The 26330-nt window shown below is 41.7% G+C and overlaps 1 protein-coding gene across 4 annotated transcripts in view; it reads right to left on the reverse strand.

The window, feature by feature from the left end:
- LOC124044034 (calcium/calmodulin-dependent 3',5'-cyclic nucleotide phosphodiesterase 1A-like) overlaps nucleotides 1-26330 on the reverse strand; it is a 76137-nt gene that overhangs the window by 41509 nt on the left and 8298 nt on the right. Inside the window, exons 1-3 of one of the 4 annotated variants that reach the window (XM_046363348.1) lie at nucleotides 20079-20637; nucleotides 13779-13805; nucleotides 8032-8085 (exon numbers count right to left, since the gene is read on the reverse strand). In XM_046363348.1, coding sequence (XP_046219304.1) covers nucleotides 8032-8085; nucleotides 13779-13805; nucleotides 20079-20185 — 188 coding nt within the window. In that variant the 5' untranslated portion in view covers nucleotides 20186-20637. Of the gene's footprint in view, nucleotides 1-8031; nucleotides 8086-13778; nucleotides 13806-20078; nucleotides 20638-26330 lie in introns of those variants that run through there. The other 3 variants (XM_046363349.1, XM_046363351.1, XM_046363352.1) reach the window with 3 other exon arrangements.

The following is a 26330-nucleotide window of genomic DNA, read 5'->3' on the forward strand; positions in this document are numbered from 1 at the left end:
CTCCAAGCGTAGATTCAAGTTGGATAATCCTTGGATGCTGACAGCAGTCCCACCATTGGAAGATATATCTTGGACTGTAGCCTACAAAAGCCTATTCCTGCTCTTTTCCCGCGGTCCATCAAACACTTTTCGTGTGTCATCATAGTGGTCTCTGTCTTGTGGTCAGAGTCGCTCAGGTGGAACAATCTTAAACTTGCACCTTATTCAAAGCTGATTTGAATGTCATTGAGACAACAGAGAAGTGTTTTTTGTAATCCTTTACATGTAATCCGTTACTCCCCGACCCTGCTATTCAAGCACTACCAAGCCATTTTCCTGTCAGCTTGGATCTAATCATGTCTTCAGCATGAGGAAACACTTGATGAAAGCAGGGGGAAAAGGAAAGCGATTTTTAAAAAAGGGGGCAGATGTTAGAGAGATACTGTGCTACTCTACTAGGCCTAATAGTCGCAGCAATTGACACTATTTCGCAGGTTATATCAAACTGTAACAGACAGAACATAGTCCAGGCTATACCTGACCTGACACGATATCACGTCACAAAACAAGATGCAACAAGTGTTCACATAATCTTGGAATGCAGAATCAAACTTTGCATGCCCTAGCTAGCTAGCTAGCTAGCTATTTGATTTGACATGTTAACAATCTGTCATGAGAGACTATTGTTCCTTTGAAATGACATTAGGTTAGGTTGCTTTGGGTCTTTCAACACAACTGCCTGTTGTCCGGGAGGGAAGGAACTAAGAAACTCACTTCAGCGCTTGACATCAAAGAGTGGAAAATATGTACTGGCACCACAATGACTTACGCAACTCTTCTAAACTTGAAAAACTAAACATGATTGGTTCTGAAAGCAGTGAAACTCTCCATAAATGTTCACTGTTTAAGCTATAATATTATGTTGAAGACACAATTTTGCTATTATAACAATGTTCTACACGTATCTAGTTCATTGTGAGAGGTGAAATACAATACAGCGTGGAGAGAGACAACATAAAGACAACATAAAGAGGGTGAAGAGGTTGAATTCAAAGTCATGTTGAAAGGGCGCTACAAACAGTATCATGAATGTAAAGGGTTTACCTTGAAGGCTCACCTCAGCTCAGATGTGTTTCACCTGAGAGTTTAGAATGAATCTTATGAACAGAAGAAGACAAACCAACAAACAACTAGAGTAGCTGTAAATTGGGTACCGTACCAGTCAGAGCCAAAATCAATAGTGAACCCTGGGTACTGGGTATGTTCAGGACGTAAAACAACAGTGGCACAGTCGGTAGAGCATGGCGCTTGCAACGATTCCCGCTGGGGACACCCATACATAAAAATAAATGCATGCATGACTGTAAGTCACATTGGATAAAAGCGTCTGCTAAATTGCATATATTCTAATGATGTATTTCTTTATATTAATTGTCATTATAGTTATTACTGATGTTAGCAACCCAGAACCAAGTAGAATCTCAGTCACTGGTCAGCATTGGGCCTAAGCCAGCCCAATATTGGTGTTGGCTGTGGTACATGGAATACAGGGCTATATTTGGATGCCATTATGGATTGCTTTACCATGCTTTTTCCATTCTCCCATTCTTAAGCGCAAAACATATCCTTTATGGCTTGTTTGAGGATCCAAATAAATCCCAAGTTACAGCTTTCTTGATATTGTTTGAAAACCTGTCCAAAAAAAGACAACTGTACCATGTCAGATTTTTTTTAAATTTTGAGTTTGCATCCCAATATTACACTTTATATACATCACAGAAGACTGAACTATAACAAAACTGGATTTTTGTCACCCAAATATTGTGTGCATGCTAGCCTGCTTTCTACGTTTAATTTGTTACAAGACAGTAAGGACGCTGAGGCACAATCAGTCATTAGCTTTCAAACAAATGATAGAATATAATGTACAATAACATCCACACCAGTAAGTAATAAAAGCATGTCAAGTCATTGATCATGTGCTTCTAAGGGACCTAGTGAAATATTCCTGACTGTGTGTCCACTACAGGTGCATCGGGCCTATTCATAACTATCGGTCTAGTACAGCTGAATTATTCTTAAATCCAACTGTGTGTGTGTGTGTGTGTCTGTGTGTGTGTTCGTGTGTGCGTGTGTGTGTTTGTCTGTGCGTGTGTGTGTGTGTTTGTCTGTGTGTGTGTGTGTGCGTGCGTGTGTGTGTTTGTCTGTGTGTGCTTTTGTGCGTGTGTGTGTTTGTCTGTGTGTGCGTGTGTGTGTGTGTGTTTGTCTGTGTGTGTGTGTGCGTGCGTGTGTGTGTTTGTCTGTGTGTGCGCGTGCGTGTGTGTGTGTGTGTGTGTGTGTGTGTGTGTGTGTGTGTGTGTGTGTGTGTGTGTGTGTGTGTGTGTGTGTGTGTGTGTGTGTGTGTGTGTGTGTGTGTGTGTGTGTGTGTGTGTGTGTGTGTGTGTGTGTGTGTGTGTGTGTTTGTGCGTGCGTGTGTGTTTGTCTGTGTGTGCGTGCGTGTGCGTGTGTGTGTTTGTCTGTGTGTGTGTGCGTGTGTGTGTTTGTCTGTGTGTGTGTGTGCTTGCGTGTGTGTGTGCAACAGCTTTAGTCATTTCTTTCCTCCCTGTATCTGACAGACAGACAGGGCCCAGAGCCCACTTTTCTTCTATATCTGTTGACTTTCTGCCAGACCTGGGTTCAAATACTTTTCAAAATATTTCAAATACTTAAAGCATTTGCGCTACCTTGCCTGGAGTGCCAGTTTGTCATTTTAGGACAATTGTATTAGTCCATTAAGTCAGGCAAGCTCAATCGAGCACAGACACAATATTTGAAATGATTTCAAATAGTCTTTAAACCCAGGTATGTTGGCTGGTCTGGTGTTCCTCTCCTTGCCCTGACAAAAGTAAAAGGAAACGGTGCACTACTCTGTAGCTCTGCATTTAGCTCTCACCGTATTTCAATCTGTGTCATGGAAAAAAGGCAGAAAGGCAGAGGCAGAAAAAAGGCAAAAGGGCACCAGAACACCCCCCCAAGAAAAACAAACACCAGATAGCTGCAGTGAAATATGTTGTTTTACAGGGCCAGCCATAGTAGTACAGCACCCCTGGAGTAAATTAGGGTTAAGTGCCTTGCTCAATGGCACGTCAATACATTTTTCACCTTTGGTAATTGAACCAACAACCTTTTGGTTACTGGCCCAACGCTCTAACCGCTAGACTACCTGTCGCCCCAATTCTGCTATTAGCATGTTATTGTGATAACTCTGTTAGCCCTGTGGTGCTATGAGGATTTTCAGTATGGCAGTATGCGAAGTGGAGTAACACTTACAACTGTTAAGTCTTGTACTAGCTTTACACACGCAGCCTGTCTTTCCTGGATTCAGTGTGTGTTGAACAAGTAATAACTGTAGAGTGAATCTCCACGATGAAAGTGCTCTCATCCGGAACTTGTGTATGATTAATTGATCTACTCCAGAGCACTATGTGTCAACCTCAAGCCACAGACTACTACGATGTCCCATAGATGACACGTCACATGCTGCTATAGCAACAACAAAATGGAATGCGTTGTCTCTCCATTAGAACAAAATGGGTTCAATTACCTGTATAGACGGTTTGGTTGTTTAGCAACAAAACCAATGGGTGTGCAACTATGGGGCAAAACAGACAAGGTTGGCTTAGACTGTTGACAACATATTTAAACATGTTTTTTTTTGTTGATGCCATATTAGCCTAGACTTGACATCACTCGAAACAACTCAAAACAAGACATGGTATCAAGAACAAGATAAAACTAGCTAAAACGAGCCACTTACGATTCCCCCGTGGCAGCATCTTGTCATTGTTGCAAGCCATCTGGCCATCCAGAATCACAACACACACAGACTTCTGCCACATTGAAGCACACTTATCGTTTTCGTGCCGTTATCAGCTAACCTGTCTATATATCCAACAAAAACACCACACAACATGTTAAGCAAATGTCTATGGAAAGGTAATAACCTGACAAACAGGTAGCTATTTAAAAACATATAACTAAATCTCGATGTTTGGTTGTTAACTGAAAACAGAGGGAGCCTGAGGTACTGTACGTGACACAGATTGAATGTAGAGGAATTGGAATTAGTAATTGCATTGCAACACATTCTGTGGCAGAATTGGTTCTAAGGAAGCATGGTGCTGCAGGGTCTGATCTAATCAAGAGGAGACGAGAGAGGAGCAGACAGGCAGTTCTGTTCAGAATAGACAGCCAACATCAGGGGATTATAAACAAAGAATAAGAGTGACACAAAAGCAAGGACATGATATTCACTAGTGATTGCCTTTTATTGTTCAGACATTCTTGTAGTTATGGTTAAAAATGGGTCCTATACATCCCCTATATCAACAGGCTGATTGTCTCTGTCCATATATATACATTAGGACACTGACTTATTTTCAGTGGTGTGGCAACCTGCCAACCACATAGTGTATGCGTATAGAGTAGGGTTGGGAGGTATACTGTACAGTATATACTATATCCCAGGGTATTTTGAAAAAACCTTTATGATTTTCCAATACCGTCAATACAGTTTTTTTTTTAAAATAAATGTGAATATTTGTACTTTTGAAATAAATACCTGCAGTCAACTTGTGCACCGACAATAGATAAAGCAGATTTCATTCATTATTTTTCATTATGAAGTTTACCGGTACTAGCTTTCCAAAACAGTTGTTTGAGCCAGTCACGTGTGAAGCACAACGAACAAAACTGGAGATATGTGAGCTGAGTCACTCCTGCAGCACAATTTAAGTGAGGTGATCAAGTTACATTGCATGAAATTCACGAGTAATGTTTGCCAGTTATATATCTTATAACTATTAAATTAACTAATTATGTAAGGTGTTCCATAATTTATGTCCAGCTGGGTTTTGCTAACTTGCTAACATTAGCTGGCTAAGTGGCTAAAGTTAGCTTGAAAGATCAAGCTTCTTCTTGGTCGCTAACAGCATCACAGACAATCTCCTCCTGGATTAAGATCACTGCTGTCTAGTATTTGTTTTATGTATGCCGCAAACTGCATTTTAAGATACTTGCATTAGCTGGGTTGTCTGTCTTACTAGTAAATGTTTGCATGCGCCCATTCGCATTTATCTAGTATCAACTATGGGGATTCTTTAGTACTTGTTGGCATTATGGTAAGTGATGTTTTTTTACGTAAAAAGAAAAAGGCCCCTTGTGCACACTACCGGTAATGCTGTATACCACGGGATGGCACAGGCATGCTATGAAGGTATGGAAATCTGGACGTGGCCCAACACTCGAACAGAGTCTGAGAAGATGCCAAGTTGTTCAAAGATATCACCTCTATCAGAAACCAATTCAACATTATAGTTAAACCAACCATCGAGATCAACATCTGCAGTACCTTCAATTGTTGTTATGAAGGCCACATTCCTGAATAGATTGGCTACACTTCATAATGATTGGCTGTCCATTAACAGCTGCCTATCATTGGAGAGTATGTAAAGGGGGAAAAAATAGAAAGGAGAGAACAGCTGGTTGCCAGGAAACACCAGAGCACAGTGAATCAACTAACCAATCTGCTGCTGCTGGGTCAGGGACATAGACTTACTGAACATACTTCACATATGTGCACAATAGAAGGTTAAAACTGGATTGGAGTCACAGTATAATCAAGTACACACACACACAGCATGGGGTTTAGATTTGGGTGGAAAGGGTTCAAGGAGCTACTGAGCATACATTCACACAACAGAATAGATGATATAGAGAGGGTTCAGGGTAAGGGTTCAGGGCACACAGAGACGTACAGTACCTACTGAGCATACATACTGTGCGTGAACACACAATAGCTATAGACGGAGAGGAGAGGAGTCAAAGCCAGGAATACAACAATGAAAGTAGTTTATAGCCACCTCCCCTATTCTCTGCTGACTCTGTAGACAAGCTGCATGTACTATGACATTTTTACTGAGACAGCTTGACTGACGGTTGACTGTCAGAGGCACAGCTTGACTCATATGCAGTCAATGACCAAAAGACAGCACTACAGGGCTACATCAGCCATAAATGCCCTTGTGACAGGGGGGAATGGAAGCTTGGCAACAGGGAGTGGCACTTGAACGCAAGCTTCACAAAAACATATGATTGTTAAAACAGTTGTAGCTTGTCTATCTTTGGGTAACAGGGTCGACCCGCTCAGTTTTCCAACACTAAACACTAGAAAATGGTCAAATATTATAACCAGCTCACCTGCTTTTACCCTATGATTTTTGACTATCAGATGTTCAATGTTTATTTTAATTTTAGAGTTCAGTTCACGTAACAGGATTGACCGTAAATGAGGAACAGATGTAAATGAATCACATTAAATAAATATTCATCTTCAGAAATGACTTTGTCAAAGCAATAACATAACTTGGGCTTAACAATAACGGTGAAACTAAAGTGAGGTCAAATCTTCCTAAAAATGACACAAGGTTGATTGGGGACATGTCAAAATGCTGAATTTTGGCACTTTAGCAAGTCTTTATTCATAGGAAAAAAGACTTTTAAAATGCAATAGTGTTGCAAAATGTCTACTTAGAATATCAAAGGGACACAAAAGGCACTCTTTTTGTGGAGTGACCAATCTGGCCTCTGCTCACTCTGAAGACAGACATGCTGCATGTACATGTACTAAAAATACATAATGTCTTCACGCTTTTACTGAGACAGCTTGACTGACAGTTGGCTATTCGAGTCACAGCTTGTCTCATATCTGCTCTGCTCCTGTCATTGGTGCCTTATCAAAAGCTATTACACTATTACAGTATATAGAGCTTCAGTAAAATTATGGCCAATCACTTATACTAGAAACACATTTAGTAAATACATTTGAGCTATGGCATCCTCAAAGCTACATTTGAACAGCAGTCCAGAATGTTGGGATTTAATTGCAATTAATCGATTACATTTTGGAACTTTTTCAACATACTTGTATAGTATCTCCTGTTGCTGAACAGTATCCCCTGTTGATGTCACATTGAGTGGATTTAGTGGGATAGTTCAATGGGTACCTCTAGTGGAGAGAGAACTCTATGGGCCAGTTAAAATGACTCACCCAGGAGTCAATATTTGAAAGTTTATTGCTACAATCAAAACCACTAACTAACATGATCTATTCATGAAGATTCTTAAAAATGGTTTGATTGATCTACCACAGAGAATGGACAATAACTCATGTGATCGGCGCAACTGCACAATTCACAACAACTCCCTTAATAACAGACTGCTCTCTGAATCATTGGCCAAATATTGTACCCTCTAGTCTAATCTTTTGTGGACAAACACACGTAACAAAGGATGGTATCGCAGCGTCTGTCAACAGACTGTGGGATGCGACGACTAACAATGAACTTTGTTCTGGTGCACAGATTTTTTTTCGTAACCAATACCGATTTTACAGGTATTCGCATCTTTCGAATTTTTGGAAGGGGAGAGGACATTTGCCCAATGATTTGTCTCAGAGTTTCCATTTAGGGCGGTGGAGCGGCTTGCTAGTCTCGTTTTCTCCTCCTAGGACTTAATTGAGCATCTGACGCAATTATGCAAGATTTTTGTTCTAGGTTCCGGAGACAATGTAACAGTTCTGTTGAATCAAAACAAATATTATTTGTCACATGCACCGAATACAACAGGTGTAGACATAACAGTGAAATGCTTACTTACAAGCCCATAACCAACAATGCAGTTTTAAAAAAACAAGTGTAAAGAAAGCATTAACTAAAATAAACTTAAGTTAAAAAAAATAATATATATATATATATATATATATATATAACTAATAATTAAAGAGCAACAATCAAATAAAAAGGTAGCAAGGCTATATACAGGGGGAACTAGTACAGACTCAATGTGCTGGGGCACAGGTTAGTTGAGGTAATATGTACATGTAGGTAGAGTTAAAGTGACTATGATAATAAACATAGATAATATATAGATAAGAAACAGAGTAGCAGCAGTGTTGAAATGGTGTGAGTAGATGGGTGGGGTCAATATAATTAGTCCGGGTAGCCATTTGATTACCTGTTCTGGAGTCTTATGGCTTGAGGGTAGAAGCTGTTAAGAAGCCTTTTCGACCTAGACATGGTGTTCCGGTACCGCTTGCCGTGCGGTAGCAGAGAGAACAGTCTATGACTAGGGTGGCTGGAGTCTTTGACAATTTTTAGGGCCTTATTGAGGCTCAGCATGGCAGATGTGTTATATACATGTGTTGAATACAGTATAACATACTGTGTTAAATACTAATGCAGAGTTCTGTATCATTATATTTCTACACACTTCACAATCAACACCCACACTTACAGACGGGACAGGACGGGACCAGACCAGACCAGACAGACAGATGAGGAAAAACCTGTGCTAAGGGCCATTGTGGAAGAGCACCTACGTGTGAGCATGTTGTATGAATGCAAGCTTTCAACCGTAGACTGCATAATGCAGTGTGTGTGTGTGTGTGTGTGTGTGTGTGTGTGTGTGTGTGTGTGTGTGTGTGTGTGTGTGTGTGTGTGTGTGTGTGTGTGTGTGTGTGTGTGTGTGTGTGTGTGTGTGTGTGTGTGTGTGTGTGTGTGTGTGTGTGTGTGTGTGTGTGTGTGTGTGTGTGTGTGTGTGTGTGTGTGTGTGCCTGTGTGTGTGAAGGCCAGTTGATCAAACTTAACAGTTTCTGAATGTGCTCTCTGTGAGAGCTACTGACCCCACCATACAGTATGAAAGGGATGTAACAAGACACTCAAACCAACACAGTACTGTATAGTATGAATATAGTATTTAAACCCAGTTTAGCTTCAACAAGAGCCTCGCATGTTTTATCCTGTACATTAGGGATAGGCAACGTTGATGGATGTGGGGGCCACAAAAAAATCTGACCTCATCATGAGGGGCTGCAGTGGCTTGCAGGTCTGCCTACCCACATCCATACCCACACCTTGCAAGCAAAACAATTTAGTTGCCCCCCTCTTGACAGTGGAGAGAAACATTTTTGTTTTAGAGTTCATTTCCTGCAATCAAGGATTTTTTTCATGGGACTTAAAGAACATTTTTAAGTTTGCTGCAATTCTACACATTTTGCCATGAGGTGGAGAGAAATGTTGGTAGGTTTTTATGATATCTGAGTAAGAGTGACTAACCAAATCAATGTCGGCCCCTGGTCAGTAATTTGAACATGATTACTACAAGTTTAGATAACTTACAAATAAAACCATTTTTGCTGACATGGGGTAATTGAGTGACTGTCAGTGACTGACATAACATGAGAAAAAAATGATTTCAAAATTGCACCTTGTGTATTCGAATATTCTAACTCTCAACAGTAAATTGAGACCCGGACTGAGCTCCCCCCACCAAAAAAATAGATGTATTTTTTCTTTGTTTTGGAAATTGATCTCCGGGCCTTCAAAATGGAGGCTGCGGGCTGGCAGTTGCCCCTCCCTGCTATATACACTAGGTGTGGGTGGTATACTGTATATACACTAGGTGTGGGTGGTATACTGTATATACACTAGGTGTGGGTGGTATACTGTATATACAGTATGCCCCGGTATTTGAAACAGCCACAGGTTGGTTTTTCAATAACTAAAGCAGATAGCGTTCTTCATTTCACCTGTCACATTATTTTACATTATTAGCTTACCATAGTTCCCCAGAAAAGCTGAGCCAGTCGCAATTGTTTGTAAATAGCACAATGGGAGAAAGTGGAAGCTGTGTATATGGTTTAACTTGCTAGTTAGCTAATTAAGTGGCTAAATTAATAAGGAGACAAGGCATCATATAGTGCTAGCTTTCGGCAGTGTTTGAGAAGCATTTTGGATTTAATTTTATTTAACCTTTAACTGTGGATGCATTATCTGTACTGCTACCACTGCTATCTATCCTGATTTCCTTGCATTTTTTCTCCTCTCTGTTCTCTGCCCCTCAGTCTGCCCCTCTTCTCAGAGCAGGCAGGCCCGTTGCCCTAGCGACTCAAGACTCCACACAGACAGTTCTTCAGACAAGCATGCATCAAAACCTGCACAGTGGCTCTCATTGTAAATGTCCAAACTCACCAAAAAATGACATTCGGTAGCTACTATACATACATACATACATACATACATACATACATACATACATACATACATACATACATACATACATACATACATACATACATACATACATACATACATACATACATACATACATACATACATACATACATACATACATACATACATACATACATACATACATACATACATACATACATACATACATACATACAGTGGGGAGAACAAGTATTTGAAAACCTGCAAAATCGTCAGTGTTTCCTACTTACAAATCAAATCAAATCAAATTTTATTTGTCACATACACATGGTTAGCAGATGTTAATGCGAGTGTAGCGAAATGCTTGTGCTTCTAGTTCCGACAATGCAGTGATAACCAACAAGTAATCTAACTAACAATTCCAAAACTACTGTCTTATACACAGTGTAAGGGGATAAGGAACATGTACATAAGGATATATGAATGAGTGATGGTACAGAGCAGCATACAGTAGATGGTATCGAGTACAGTATATACATATGAGATGAGTGTGTAGACAAAGTAAACAAAGTGGCATAGTTAAAGTGGCTAGTGATACATGTGTTACATGGCCGGGCTCGAGAATGGGGCATTTGACCTTAAGGATGCAGTCGATGATGTAGAGTACAGTATATACATATGCATATGAGATGAATAATGTAGGGTAAGTAACATTATATAAGGTAGCATTGTTTAAAGTGGCTAGTGATATATTTACATCATTTCCCATCAATTCCCATTATTAAAATGGCTGGAGTTGGGTCAGTGTCAATGACAGTGTGTTGGCAGCAGCCACTCAATGTTAGTGGTGGCTGATTAACAGTCTGATGGCCTTGAGATAGAAGCTGTTTTTCAGTCTCTCGGTCCCAGCTTTGATGCACCTGTACTGACCTCGCCTTCTGGATGATAGCGGGGTGAACAGGCAGTGGTTCGGGTGGTTGATGTCCTTGATGATCTTTATGGCCTTCCTGTAACAACGGGTGGTGTAGGTGTCCTGGAGGGCAGGTAGTTTGCCCCCGGTGATGCGTTGTGCAGTCCTCACTACCCTCTGGAGAGCCTTACGGTTGAGGGCGGAGCAGTTGCCGTACCAGGCGGTGATACAGCCCGCCAGGATGCTCTCGATTGTGCATCTGTAGAAGTTTGTGAGTGCTTTTGGTGACAAGCCGAATTTCTTCAGCCTCCTGAGGTTGAATAGGCGCTGCTGCGCCTTCTTCACGACGCTGTCAGTGTGAGTGGACCAATTCAGTTTCTCTGTGATGTGTATGCCGAGGAACTTAAAACTAGCTACCCTCTCCACTACTGTTCCATCGATGTGGATAGGGGGGTGTTCCCTCTGCTGTTTCCTGAAGTCCACAATCATCTCCTTAGTTTTGTTGACGTTGAGTGTGAGGTTATTTTCCTGACACCACACTCCGAGGGCCCTCACCTCCTCCCTGTAGGCCGTCTCGTCGTTGTTGGTAATCAAGCCTACCACTGTTGTGTCGTCCGCAAACTTGATGATTGAGTTGGAGGCGTGCGTGGCCACGCAGTCGTGGGTGAACAGGGAGTACAGGAGAGGGCTCAGAACGCACCCTTGTGGGGCCCCCGTGTTGAGGATCAGCGGGGAGGAGATGTTGTTGCCTACCCTCACCACCTGGGGGCGGCCCGTCAGGAAGTCCAGTACCCAGTTGCACAGGGCGGGGTCGAGACCCAGGGTCTCGAGCTTGATGACGAGCTTGGAGGGTACTATGGTGTTGAATGCCGAGCTGTAGTCGATGAACAGCATTCTCACATAGGTATTCCTCTTGTCCAGGTGGGTTAGGGCAGTGTGCAGTGTGGTTGAGATTGCATCGTCTGTGGACCTATTTGGGCGGTAAGCAAATTGAAGTGGGTCTAGGGTGTCAGGTAGGGTGGAGGTGATATGGTCCTTGACTAGTCTCTCAAAGCATGTAGAGGTCTGTAATGTTTTATCTATACACTTCTTAATTTATTTATTTATTATTTTCTCATTTTTACCCCTTTTTCTCCCCAATTTCGTGGTATCCAATTGTTTAGTAGCTACTATCTTGTCTCATCGCTACAACTCCTGTACGGACTCGGGAGAGACGAAGGTTGAAAGTCATGCGTCCTCCGATACACAACCCAACCAAGCCGCACTGCTTCTTAACACAGCGCACATCCAACCCGGGAGCCAGCCGCACCAATGTGCCGGAGGAAACACTGTGCACCTGGCAACCTTGTTTTTTTCTCCTGTTATGTCAGTCACCTTTATTTGCAATTACAGAGATCATATGTTTCCTGTAGTTCTTGACCAGGTTTGCACACACTGCAGCAGGGATTTTGGCCCACTCCTCCATACAGACCTTCTCCAGATCCTTCAGGTTTTGGGGTTGCTGGGCAATACAGACTTTCAGCTCCCTCCAAAGATTATCTATTGGGTTCAGGTCTGGAGACTGGCTAGGACACTCCAGGACCTTTAGATGCTTCTCACGGAGCCACTCCTTAGTTGCCCTGGCTGTGTGTTTTGGGTTGTTGTCATGCTGGAAGACCCAGCCACGACTCATCTTCAATGCTCTTACTCAGGGAAGGAGGTTGTTGGCCAAGATCTCGCGATACATGGCCCCATCCATCCTCCCCTCAATACGGTGCAGTCGTCCTGTCCCCTTTGCAGAAAAGCATCCCCAAGAATGATGTTTCCACCTCCATGCTTCACGGTTGGGATGGTGTTCTTGGGGTTGTACTCATCCTTCTTTTTCCTCCAAACACGGCGAGTGGAGATTAGACCAAAAAGCTCTATTTTTGTCTCATCAGACCACATGACCTTCTCCCATTCCTCCTCTGGATCACCCAGATGGTCATTGGCAAACTTCAGATGGCCTGGACATGCACTGGCTTGAGCAGGGGGACCTTGCGTGCGCTGCAGGATTTTAATCCATGACGGCGTAGTGTGTTACTAATGGTTTTCTTTGAGACTGTGGTCCCAGCTCTCTTCAGGTCATTGACCAGGTCCTGCCGTGTAGTTCTGGGCTGATCCCTCACCTTCCTCATGATCATTGATGCCCCACGAGGTGAGATCTTGCATGGAGCCCCAGACCGAGGGTGATTGACCGTCATCTTGAACTTCTTCCATTTTCTAATAATTGCGCCAACAGTTGTTGCCTTCTCACCAAGCTGCTTGCCTATTTTCCTGTAGCCCATCCCAGCCTTGTGCAGGTCTACAATTTTACCCCTGGTGTCCTTACACAGCTCTCTGGTCTTGGCCATTGTGGAGAGGTTGGAGTCTGTTTGATTGAGTGTGTGGACAGGTGTCTTTTATATAGGTAACGAGTTCAAACAGGTGCAATTAATACAGGTAATGAGTGGATAACATGAGGGCTTCTTAAAGAAAAACGAACAGGTCTGTGAGAGCCGGAATTCTTTCTGATACTTATGTCATGCAATAAAATGCAAATTAATTACTTAAAAATCATGCAATGTGATTTTCTGGATTTTTGTTGTAGATTCCGTCTCTCACAGTTGAAGTGTACCTATGATAAAAATGACAGACCTCTACATGCTTTGTAAGTAGGAAAACCTGCAAAATCGGCAGTGTATCAAATACTTGTTCTCCCCACTGTATATATATATACACACATATATATATATATATATATATATACACATATATATGTATACACACACACACACGCATACAAAGAGAGAGAGTAGATAGACAGATACCATGTGACGTACCTTTGAGACGTGTTTTTGTACTTCTGCCTGAAAAACAAGATGAGGAGTGTACATTAGATTAGTAGGCCATACAAGGTACGTCATCGCTCTGAGTTGTGTCCCAAATAGCACCTCATTCCCTGCATAGTGTACTACTTTTAAACAGATACCTCCCTATGGGTCCTGGTCAAAAGTAGTGCTCTATATAGGGAATAGGGTGCCATTTGAGACACAGCCTGATATAAATAATGAGTGTGTTTCTGCTCTGGAGCAGTCTGGTCTAGGAGATTCAGATTAGTCATGTACATTTTTGTTCTCTCTCTCCTCTCCAGTCACTCATCTCCTAACTATAGGGTAGTGGAGAACACACACACACACACACACACCTTCACCAGGGTGTTTCATCTGGTGTGAAGAGGAGGAATGTTGCAAAAGAATCGCTGGAATCATCACACTCACAGCAATTATTTCAACAGCAGTAAATTATGCATCACACAAAATGTTTTTTCAGATTTTATAAAAAAGTGCTTGAAATTGTACTTTAAAGCATTAAGACAAGAGACAGCTTCAACAAGAAAAGTTATGAGAAAAGAGCAAAATCAATTTAGCTCAATAATTTAAAAATAAATTGAATTGACATGTAGCCCTGTATGTGGCCTATTCCTATACAGAGGCTCAGTGTGACATCATGTCATTTCAGGGAGGGGAGAAGTGCTCAGTGGAGAGTCCTGCCTATACAATGAATCTGTGTGTGTGTGAGTCTGTGTGTGAGTCTGTGTGTGAGTCTGTGTGTGTGAGTCTGTGCGTGTGTGTGAGGTGATTATAATGCTGGAGCAGGGATTTTAATATCTGAGATCAGGCAGCCAGTCAGTCCATCAATCAGCCAGCCAGCGAGCGATCACCGCTTACCCCAGCTGTGTTGACTTAGATCAGGCCGCCTAAAGAGGACATACAGGTATCTGCTCTGCTCTACCCGCTGTTACCCCTCCTCTCCTCTCTTTCCTCTGCTCCCCTCTCTCCTATCCCCTCCTCTGCTCCCCTCTCTCCCATCCCCTCCTCTTCTTTCCTTTCTTCCCCTCTGCTCTCCTTCTCTCCCTTTCTATCCTCTCCTCCTCTCCTCCCTTTATTTCCTCTCCCTTCTCTACTTCTCCTTTCCTATCCTCTTTACTTTTCTCTTCTCCTTTCCTTCCTCTCCTATCCTAGTGCTATTTTATTCTCTTCCCCCTCCCCTCCCCTCCTCTCCTATCTTCTCCCATCCCCTCCTTTTATAACCCCTCTCCTCCCCCGCTCTGCTCCATAGCAACACAACTGTCTGTCTCCTACACCAGTGAGCCACAGGTATTCAGGGGATTACATTGAGAGCAGTGTGTGTGTGTGTGTGTGTGTGTGTGTGTGTGTGTGTGTGTGTGTGTGTGTGTGTGTGTGTGTGTGTGTGCGTGCGTGCGTGCGTGCGTGCGTGCGTGCGTGCGTGCGTGCGTGCGTGCGTGCGTGCGTGCGTGCGTGTGTGTAGGGTAGGTTACTTTCTAAATGTAATCCGTTAGTTACTAGTTCCAAATTGTAAACAGTAACGTAACTTTTGGACAACCCAAACTCAGCAACGTAATCTGAATACATTGTGTTACTTTGAGATTACTTTCCCCTTAAGAGGCATTAGAAGAAGACAAAAATACATAACTGGCCATACATGGATGTTACATTTTACTTTAGTGGTTGGTTATCTAGGCTTCTTCTAACCCATTGCATTCTACTACATATAATCATATGATAAAAGTATATCTTTACATTAATATATATAATTTAGAAGTCCAAAAATGCATGTAGCAACTACAGATTGCACATTTAAGTCTATCAAAAGTGTGCAAGTTTAAGCATGTGTCCATTAGGCCTATGAATGTATTTTTATCAGCATTAATTAGATTGAGTAATAAAAACCCTGTTTATTCCAAAGGCTGGGATCCTCACTATGCAGCTGTTGCAAGAGCACATTTTTTACTTGCTGTCCACTGGTTTCAAAAACAATGATTGATAGGCATCATAAAACTTCTTGAATTCAACTATTATTGGGTTCAAATATACATTTAGATTTGTGAACAACCACAATCCGTAAACCGCAAATAGCTAAATGAGAGAGCAGCAGTGTGATTCACATCAATGCGCTATGTAGATATCAATAATAAGTGATATCCATATCGCCGTAGACTACACCACTGCTGTCATCTTTACCTCCAAGTGTTTATTCAAGTTGGATCATTTTTGGATGCCGACAGCAGTCGCACCATTGGAAGACATAGTTTAGACAGTAGCCTACAAAAGCCTATTCCTGCTCTTTTCCCGCATTTGGTGTGTCATCATAGTGGTCTCTGATTTGTGGTCAGACTCGCTCAGATGCAAAAAACTTAAATTTGCGCTATTGTTCAATGCTGATTTGAACATCATTGAGAAAACAGTGAAGTGTCAAATATTTTTTTTCGCAAACATCCTTTCTGAATTTAAAAGTAATCTAGTTTTTCAAAGTATCTGTAATCTGATTGCAATATTTTTGCTTGCAGCACAACGGATTACAGTTACCGTCTTTTTGTAATCCCATACTTGTAACGGATGTGTGTGTGTGTGTGTGTGTGTGTGTGTGTGTGTGTGTGTGTGTGTGTGTGTGTGTGTGTGTGTGTGTGTGTGTGTGTGTGTGTGTGTGTGTGTGTGTGTGTGTGTGTGTGTGTGTGTGTGTGTGTGTGTGTGTGTGTGTGTGTGTGTGTGTGTGTGTGTGTGCGTGCTTAGAGAGATGCTCAGGGGACAGTGTGTGATTGAGGACTATGTGATCAGGGATTTCAGCAGTGGATTGTGTGTGTGGGCGTAAACATGTGTACTGTGAGTGCACATTATAAGGAACTATTGAATACATAATGAGTTTAGATAAGCTTCAGTGATAAACAGTTTGCTACTACTGCGACACCTTTGTCAGATACAAGTTTAACAGCTACATAATCAACCCATTCATTTGTTGTAAACTGTGAAAATGACATATTATGCAACTGCAAATTAGTGTCATCATAGTGCCAGCTGTATTTAGCTTAATCAATCTTATGTGTTAACATATTGATTATAAGGTTGAAAAAATAGAACTGCTGAAGAGCACATATTATACCATTATTACTTCCATTAAATCATTCATGAATTTGTTAATTCATGTACTGTAAAAACAGTAGGTTAATACAAAGACTGATATCGGCTTAGAGTAAGTACCAGTCAAAAGTTTGGTACACCGCCGCATTCAGGGGGTTTTCCTTATTTTTTACAAATGTTCTACATTGTAGAATAATAGTGAAGACATCTAAACTATGACATAACACATATTGAAACATGTAATAACCAACAAAAGTGGTAAACAAATCAAAATATATTTTAGATTCTTCAAAGTAGCCACCCTTCACCTTGATGACAGCTTTGCACAACCTTGGCAATCTCTCAACCAGCATCATAAGGAATGCTTTTCCAACATATGCTGAACACTTGGTGGCTGCTTTTCCTTCACTCTGCAGTCCAACTCATCCCAAACCATCTCAATTGGGTTGAGGTCGGGTGATTGCGGAGGCCAGGTCATCTGATGCAGCACCACCACTCTCCTTCTAGTTCAAATAGCCCTTACCCAGCCTAGAGGTGGGCATTGGGTCATTGTCTTGTTGAAAAACAAATAATTGTCCTACTAAGCGCAAACCAGATGGGATGGCGTATTGCTGCAGAATGCTGTGGTAGCCATGCAGGATAAGTGTGCCTTGAATTCTAAAGAAATCACTGACGAAATCACTGTCACGATCAAAGCACCCCCACACCATCACACCTCCTCCTCCATGCTTCACGGTGGGAACCACACATATGCAGAGATCATCTGTTCACCTACTCTGTATCTCAAATATGGACTCATCAGACCAAGTGACAGATGTCCATTGCTTGTGTTTCCTGGCCCAAACAAGTCTCTTCTTATTATTGGTGTCCTTTAGTAGTGGTTCCTTGGCAGCATTTTGACCATGAAGGCCTGAATCACGCAGTCTCCTCTGAACAGTTGATGTTGATGTCTGTTACTTGAATTCTGTGAAGCATTTATTTGGGCTGCAATCTGAGGTGCAGTTAACTCTAATGAACTTATCCTCTGCAGCAGAGATAACTCTGGGTCTTCCTTTCCTGTAGCAGTCCTCACAACAGCCAGTTTCATCATAGTGTTGGTTTTTGCAACTGCACTTGAAGAAACTTTCAAAGTTCTTGCAATTTTCCGTATTGACTGACCTTCATGTCTTAAAGTAATGATGGACTGTCGATTCTGTTTGCTTATTTGAGCTGTTCTTGCCATAATATTCCAAATAGCCCTATCTTCTGTATACCACCCTTACCTTATCATAACACAACTGATTGGCTCAAACGCATTAAGAAGGAAAGTAATTCTACAAATTAACTTTTAATAAGGCACACCTGTTAATTTAAATGCATTCTAGGTGACTACCTCATGGAGCTGGTTGAGAGAATGCCAAGAGTGTGCAAAGCTGTCATCAAGGCAAAAGATGGCTACTTTGCAGAATCTCAAATATATTTTGATTTGTTTAACACTTTTTTGGTTACTACATCATTCCTTATCTGTTATTTCATAGTTTTTATGTCTTCACTATTATTCTACAATGTAGAAAATAGTACAAATAAAGAAAAACCTTTGAATGTGAAGGTGTGTCCAAACTTTTGACGGGTACTGTATGTATACACACACACGCTAAATACATACACTATATATACAAAAGTACGTGGACAACCCTTCAAATTACTGGATTCAGCTATTTCAGCCACACCCATTGCTGGTAGGTGTATAAAATCAAGCATATGGCCATGCAATCTCCATAGACAAACATTGACAGTAGAATGGCCTTACTGAAGCTCTCAGTGACTTTCAGTATGGCACCGCCATAGGATGTCACCTTTACAACAAGTCAACAATTTCTGCCCTGCTAGAGCTTCCCAGGTCAACTGCAAGTGCTGCTATTGTGAAGTAGAAATGTCTAGGAGCAACAACGGCTCAGCCGCGAAGTGGTAGGCCACACAAGCTCACAGAATGTGACCACCGAGTGCTGAATCGCGTAGTGCGTAAAAATCTTCTGTTCTTGGTTGCAACACTCACAACCAAGTTCCAAACTGCCTCTGGAAGCAACGTCAGCACAAGAATTGTTAGTCGGGAGCTTCATGGAAATGGGTTTCATGGCCAGAGCAACCACACACAAGCCTAAGATCACTATGTGCAATGCCAAGCGTGGGCTGGAGTGGTGTAAAGATCGCCGCCATTGGACTCTGATGCAGTGGAAACGCGTTCTCTAGAGTGATGAATCACGCTTCACCATCTGGCAGTCCGACAGACAAATCTGGGTTTGGCAGATGACAGGAGAACGCTACCTGCCCGAATGCATAATGCCAACTGTAAAGGTTGGTGGAGGAGGAATAATGGCCTCGGGCTGTTTTTCATCTTTCGGGCATTGCCTCTTAGTTCCAGTGACGCTACAGCATGTAATTATGTTCTAGAGGGATTCTGTGCTTCCAACTTTGTGGCAACAGTTGGCAGAAGGCCCTTTTCTGTTTCAGCATATCAATGCCCCCGTGCACAAAGTGAGGTCTATACATTAATGGCTTGTCGAGATCGATGTGGAATAACTTGACTGGCCTGCACAGATCCCCGACCTCAACTCCATTGAACACCTTTGGGATGAATAGGAATGCCGACTGCGAGCCAGGCCTAATCGCCCAAAATCAGTGCCCGGCCTCCCTAATGCTATTATGGCTGAACAGAAGCAAGTTCCCGCAGCAATGTTCCAACATCTAGTGGAAAGCCTCCCAGAAGAGTGTAGACTGTTTTAGCGGCAAAGGGGTGGACCAACTCCATATTAATGCCCATGATTTATGAATGAGATATTGGACGACATACTTTTGTTAATTTAGTGTACCTACAGTACATACATACACTGAAATCATATAATGTACACAATCCTCTCAAACCTACAGTAGTAATGAATACACACTAATGTATTGTTTACAAACCAAATATGTACACATAAGAATACCAATAAACCTGCTTCGATATATAGTATAGTGATGGAATACAAATATACAAAGATACTGCAGCAACGCGTCAGAACTGGCGTTAAAACACTGCATCAGTACTTATAACAAATAAACATTTCTACACAAGAGCGTTCAACCACCCTGACAGATCACGTCTCATGGTCAGCTCCTCGCTGAGGAGGGATGAAAGATGAAAAAAGAAAAGGAAGGATAAAAATAAGAAAGAAAAAAACTTACATTCCCTTGAGTCGCATCCACATTTTCTCAGTCTGCTCAGTCTTTGGGTACTTTAGGGAGCTGTTGTCCATGCCATCTGTGTAAGTACACAGTTCATCCAGATCCATGCTGAATGTGTTATAAAGGTGCAGCGATTAACTGCAGTATCTCAGGTATGTACAGCACAGCAGCTCTCTCTCGGTCTACACTCTGCAGTCTGAAACCCTGAATCCCCAGAGCACTTCTCAGTCTGGTCCTCAAAGCATCATCCCTGTACTGTAGTCATAAGAGGCTTGTGTCTCTTCTCTTCGCTCTACAGCTTCTGCATTACTGCGCTTATTGGCCTATTAGAGTATCAGAGCAGAAAAAGAGACAGCTGCTTCACACAGTGCCACACTGCCAGGCAGGCAGAAATGAACCACTCTCCACTACACACTGACATTCATTGTCTGACTGTCAGATGGTTCACTCTCTCTCTCTAGAGGACCTCTCGCTCTGTTTCTCTCTCTCTGTCTGTCTAGTACCGCTCTCTCTCTGTTTATCTATCTGTTCTCTCGCCCTCTCTCTCTGTTTATCTATCTGTTCTCTCGCCCTCTCTCTCTGGTTCTCTCTCTAGTACCTCTCACTTTCTCTTTACCTCTCTCTCTCTCCCCCCGTCTCTCTCTTGTACTCTCATCACTCTCAGAGAGGAGCGGAGCAGAGAGACCAGAGCTAGGCAGCAGCGAGTGGCTCCACCTCGCAGAGGTAGAGATTCCTTTCTCATCAAGAGGAGTTCCGTTGCATTTGTTCACATCCAGATCCAGTGTAACGTGATGTGGCCAGTAAATGTTCATCAGAAGCTGTAGAAGCAGTATCCATTTATGGATCTCACATCACATCCGCTCCGTTTTGTCCAGGCAGATCCATTGAGAGACGCTAGGGATGTACAATTAGTGTCAGCTGCGTATGACATAATTATCAAGCCCACCTAGAAATCATTCAGGAGCACCACACAGAGAGACTATTAGACACTACAGAAAGCTGCTGCAGCCAGGAAGCAGAGCATCGGCAGCTATAGAATGGATTCAATAGATACATGTCCTGGTGCTTGAGTCAGTTCCTTTATCAATCACAAAGGTGAAGTAGTAATGAAATTAAACAGATCGGTAGCAGTGGTAGCATCCTGCCTGCTACAATGTCTCACTCCCCCATTCCACTACTGTCGCTCTCACTCTCCCTGGCGGAAGGAAGGAGGGCTGGAGAGCTCTGATGAAAATATCACGATTGTTTGTGAAGCAAAAGAGGTGTCATGGCTGATTAGTGGGACAGAGGGAAGAATGGAAAGATAGGGCAGATAAGTATAGAGAGATAGTGTAGATGGAAGGCTTGGGCTGGGATCAGTACTGTACATTTGCCCTAAATCTGATCAAACTGCCACAGGACAGATGACCTTACAGTTGTGAGAGAGGGGTTTTTACACATATCTCAAAATAATGACAGAAGCTAGACAAGAGCATGGTCCAATAGAGAAAAAGGAAATGTCCACTTACTGTTCTCAGTGCTACCTTACAGCTATGATCACACTCAGAAATAGTCTCACTGAAACGATAAGAAATACCACCGCAATGAATGATCACATTTTACCAAAATCCAATCAAAGTGTATTGGTCGCGTACACATATTTGCAGGTGTTATAGCAGGTGCAGTGAAATGCTTATGTTACTAGTTCCAACAATGCAGTAGAATGCCTAGCAAATACAATGCAATCACACAAATAATCCCCAAAGTCTAAACAAGAAATCGAGAAATAACAATCCAGTGTAAATACCCTGAGCATGGGTTAGAATCCAGAATATAAACACGTGGCGTGTATATGATTTGGAAAGAAAATGGTGTGTACAGTAGTCGATATTTTAGGATAAGCTATGTCCAGAATACAGTATACATACACAGTGAGTAAACAACATTATGTAAACTGAATAGAAATATAATATAATAAATGTCACCATATTAAAACAGCACTTCGCTCCTCTACCAAGAATGATTTCAAGGGTGCACCCTGCACTGTACTCTTCTCTGTGAACAGATTCTTCCTCATCATATCCTTGACTTCTGCTTGTCTTGCCTTCATATAATTACAGCACAACAGAGAGCAGCATGCAGAACAACTTCATTGTTTTCAAATTAGCATGGCACGCCAAGCAGAAGCACGTTTCCTCTATTCAATTATACTGGAGTGGTAAAAGAGAGCTTCTCACGACAGAGTCGCACGTTATCTTGCACAAAAAGTAACCTATATCATCTGCAAAATTACACAATAAATTATAGGGTAAACAAAATGGTTAGCTCATAGAATTAAAAAGGTATTGTCGGATATTATTCATCCTAATCAGACAGGTTTTTTTTACATGGATGATACATTGGAGACAATATAAGACAAGTACTGGAAATCAAATCAAATGTTACTTGTCACATGCACCGAATACAGCAGGTGTAGACCATACAGTGAAACGCTTACTTACAAGCCCCTAACCAACAATGCAGTTAAGAAAATACCTATAAAAAAAGAGCTAAAAGTAGAAAATAATTCAAGAGCAGCAGTAAAATAACAATGGCAAGGCTATATACAGGGGGTACCGGTACAGGTCAACGGTGATGAGGCAAATTAGGTAATGTGTACATGTAGGTAGAGCTATTAAAGTGACTATGCATAGATAATAAACAGAGAGTAGCAGCAGCGTAGAGGAGGGTGGGGTGGGGGGAAGGGGGGCAATGCAAATAGTCTGGGTAGCCATTTGATTAGATGTTCATGAGTCTTGGGGTTGGAGGTAGAAGCAGTTTATAAGCCTCTTGGACCTAGACTTGGCGCTCCGGTACCGCTTGCCGTGCGGTAGCAGAGAGAACAGTCTATGACTAGGGTGGCTGGAGTCTTTGACCATTTTTAGGGCCCAACTCTGACACCACCTGGTATAGAGCTCCTGGATGGCAGGAAGCTTGGCCCCAGTGATGTACTGGGCCGTACACACTACCCTGTGTAGTGCCTTGCGGTCGGAGGCCGAGCAGTTGCCATTAAGAGACAGTGATGCAATGCTCTCGATGGTGGAGCTGTAGAACTTTTTGAGGATCTGAGGACCAAATCTTTTCAGCCTCCTGAGGGGGAATAGGTTTGTTGTTTAATCTCTTGGGTTAAAGTTATGTTTAGTAACCCTAGGTGTAAAATAGTAAATAATGGCTACTTCTCAGAAAGTTTTAAGTTGTCAAGAGGAGTAAAACATGTTGTCCACTATCGGCATATCTATTTATTTTTGCCATCAAATGTTAGCTGTTTATATTATTCGAAATTCAGGATTTCAAAACAAAGGTGTCATTGTATGATTCAAGTTTAAATCCACATTTAGAATCCCTCCACAGCCTCAGAGGATCTAGATACCTTTTCCAGCCTCTCTGGATTAAAACCAAATTATGATAACTGTACTATATTACGTATTGGATCACAAAAAAATGAAACTTTTACATTACCAATAAAAGGGTCCGACAGGGATGTGGACCGGATGGTGCAGCGGTTAAGGGCGTTGTACTGCAGCGCCAGCTGTGCCACCAGATACTCTGGGTTCGCGCCCAGGCTCTGTCGTAACCGGCCGCCAACCGGGAGGTCCGTGGGGCGACGCACAATTGGCCTATCGTCGTCCGGGTTAGGAAGGGCTTGGCCGGTAGGGATATCCTTATCTCATCGCGCACCAGCGACTCCTGTGGAGTGCCAGGTGCAGTGCGCGCTAACCAAGGTGAGCCAGGTGCACGGTGTTTCCTCCGACACATTGGTGCGGCTGGCTTCTGGGTTAGATGCGCGCTGTGTTAAGAAGCAGTGCGGCTTGGTTGGGTTGTGTATCGGAGGACGCATGACTTTCAACCTTTGTCTCTCCCGAGCCCGTCCAGGAGTTGTAGCGATGAGACAAGATAGTAGCTACTAAAAAACAATTGGGTACCACGAAATTGAGGAGAAAAAGGGGTAAAATTAAAAATAAAATAACAAAGTGGAATATTAAACACCTGTATTTGTGGGAGAAAAAATAAGTAAAAAATCACCCTGAAAAACGTGTCATTTCCCAGTTTACCGATTTGCTTATGGTTTTGCCTTCACCTTAAATGACACTAAATGGGCAATAAATAAATAAATAAAATAGTCCATTTTATTTGGAATGGCAAACCAGTCAAAATTAAAAGGGGCTATTTATATAATGAATAAGAATTTGGGAAGTAGAAATGATTAAATATGAATGCATTAGACCTCGCACTAAAGGATTCAGGCATACAAAAGTTACACTTAAATCTGAACGAGTTCTCTCACAAATTAGTAAAAATGTCTCACCCCATGTTCAAGAATGGCCTATACCCTTGATTCAGATTACAACCGCTCACTTTTGGTTATTTGAAAACAAAATAATCTCTAAAATGTTATTTTTTAAACAAGCCATAGAAAGTTGTTTGCAATTTCAGTTTAATCCACCAGAAAAGACAGAACAAATAATACAACAAATGTTACGGATGAACTCAAATATACTAATTGATAAAAATCCTTTATTTTTCAATATATATACACACACACTACCGTGCAAAGATTTGGGGTCACTTAGAAATGACCTTGTTTTTTAAAGAAAAGCACATTTTTTGTCCATTTAAAATAACATCAAATTGCTAAAAAAAATACAGTGTAGATATTGTTAATGTTGTAAATGACTATTGTATATGGAAATGGCAGATTGTTTATGGAACATCTACATAAGCGTACAGGGGCCCATTTTCAGCAACCTTCACTTAAAAGGCTATTTGATATTTGACCACAGCTGAAAACTGTCGTGCTGATTAAAGAAGCAACAAAACTGTCGTCTTTAGACTAGTTGAGTATCTGGAGCACCAGCATTTGTGGGTTTGATGACAGGCTCACAATGGCCAGAAACAAAGAACTTTCTTCTGTGAAATGAATGCTATTCCATACTAGAGGTCAACCGATTATAATTTTAATGCCGATACAGATATCGATTATTGGAGGACGACAAAACCCGATACCGATTAATCGGCCAATTTTTTTAATGTATTTGTAATAATGACAATTACAACAATACTGAATGACCACTTATTTTAACTTAATATAATACATCAATAAAATCAATTTAGCCTCAAATAAATAATGAAACATGTTCAATTTGGTTTAAATAATGCAAAAACTAAGTTTTGGAGAAGAAATTAAAAGTGCAATATGTGCCATATAAGAAAGCTAACGTTTAAGTTCCTTGCTCAGAACATGAGAACATATGAAAGCTGGTGGTTCCTTTTAACATGAGTCTTCAATATTTCCAGGTAAGAAGTTTTAGTTTGTAGTTATAGGACTATTTGTCTCTATACCATTTGTATTTCATTAACCTTTGACTATTGGATGTTCTTATAGGCACTTTAGTATTGCCAGTGTAACAGTATAGCTTCTGTCCCTCTCCTCGCTCCTCCCTGGGCTCAAACCAGGAACACAACGACAACAGCCACCCTCAAAGCAGCATTAAGCGTTTGAAACGCTATTAGCGTGCACCCCGCTAACTAGCTAGCCATTTCACTTCGGTTACACCAGCCTCATCTCGGGAGTTGATAGGCTTGAAGTCATAAACAGCGCAATGCTTGACGCACAACGAAGAGCTGCTGGCAAAACGCACGAAGATGCTGTTTGTATGAATGCTTACGAGCCTGCTGCTGCCTACCACCGCTCAGTAAGATACTTGTATGCTCAGTCAGATTATATGCAACGCAGGACACGCTAGATAAACTAGTAATATCAACCATGTGTAGTTAACTAGTGATTATGATTGTTTGATTGTTTTTAAGAAAAGTTTAAGCAACTTACATTGACTTACTGCATTCGCGTAACAGGCAGTCTCCTTGTGGAGTGCAACGAGAGGCAGGTGGTTAAAGCGTTGGACCAGTTAACAGTAAGGACCAGTTAACAGTAAGACCAGTTAACAGTAAGGTTAACAGTAATCAAGTCTGACATTTCAAAGTGGAAATTACACACTTAAGAAGCCTTCCTTTTAAAACATCAAATACACAAAAAGTTTTAGTTCTCCTGCAACAGGATGATCAAATTAAAATCCTACATCTGTAGTATAGGTATTTAGGTATTATAGCCTAGGTAGTATAGGTATTCATTCTTGTTCACTGAATTATAATTAGGTGCCATATGGTTTTTCTGGTGCTTGGTCTTGTAATCAAAAATGATGTGATGACTGTTTGAAGTGATTTTCATACAAAGCT

Source organism: Oncorhynchus gorbuscha, linkage group LG09 (assembly GCF_021184085.1).
Source record: "Oncorhynchus gorbuscha isolate QuinsamMale2020 ecotype Even-year linkage group LG09, OgorEven_v1.0, whole genome shotgun sequence".
In the NCBI taxonomy this organism is placed as follows: domain Eukaryota; kingdom Metazoa; phylum Chordata; class Actinopteri; order Salmoniformes; family Salmonidae; genus Oncorhynchus; species Oncorhynchus gorbuscha.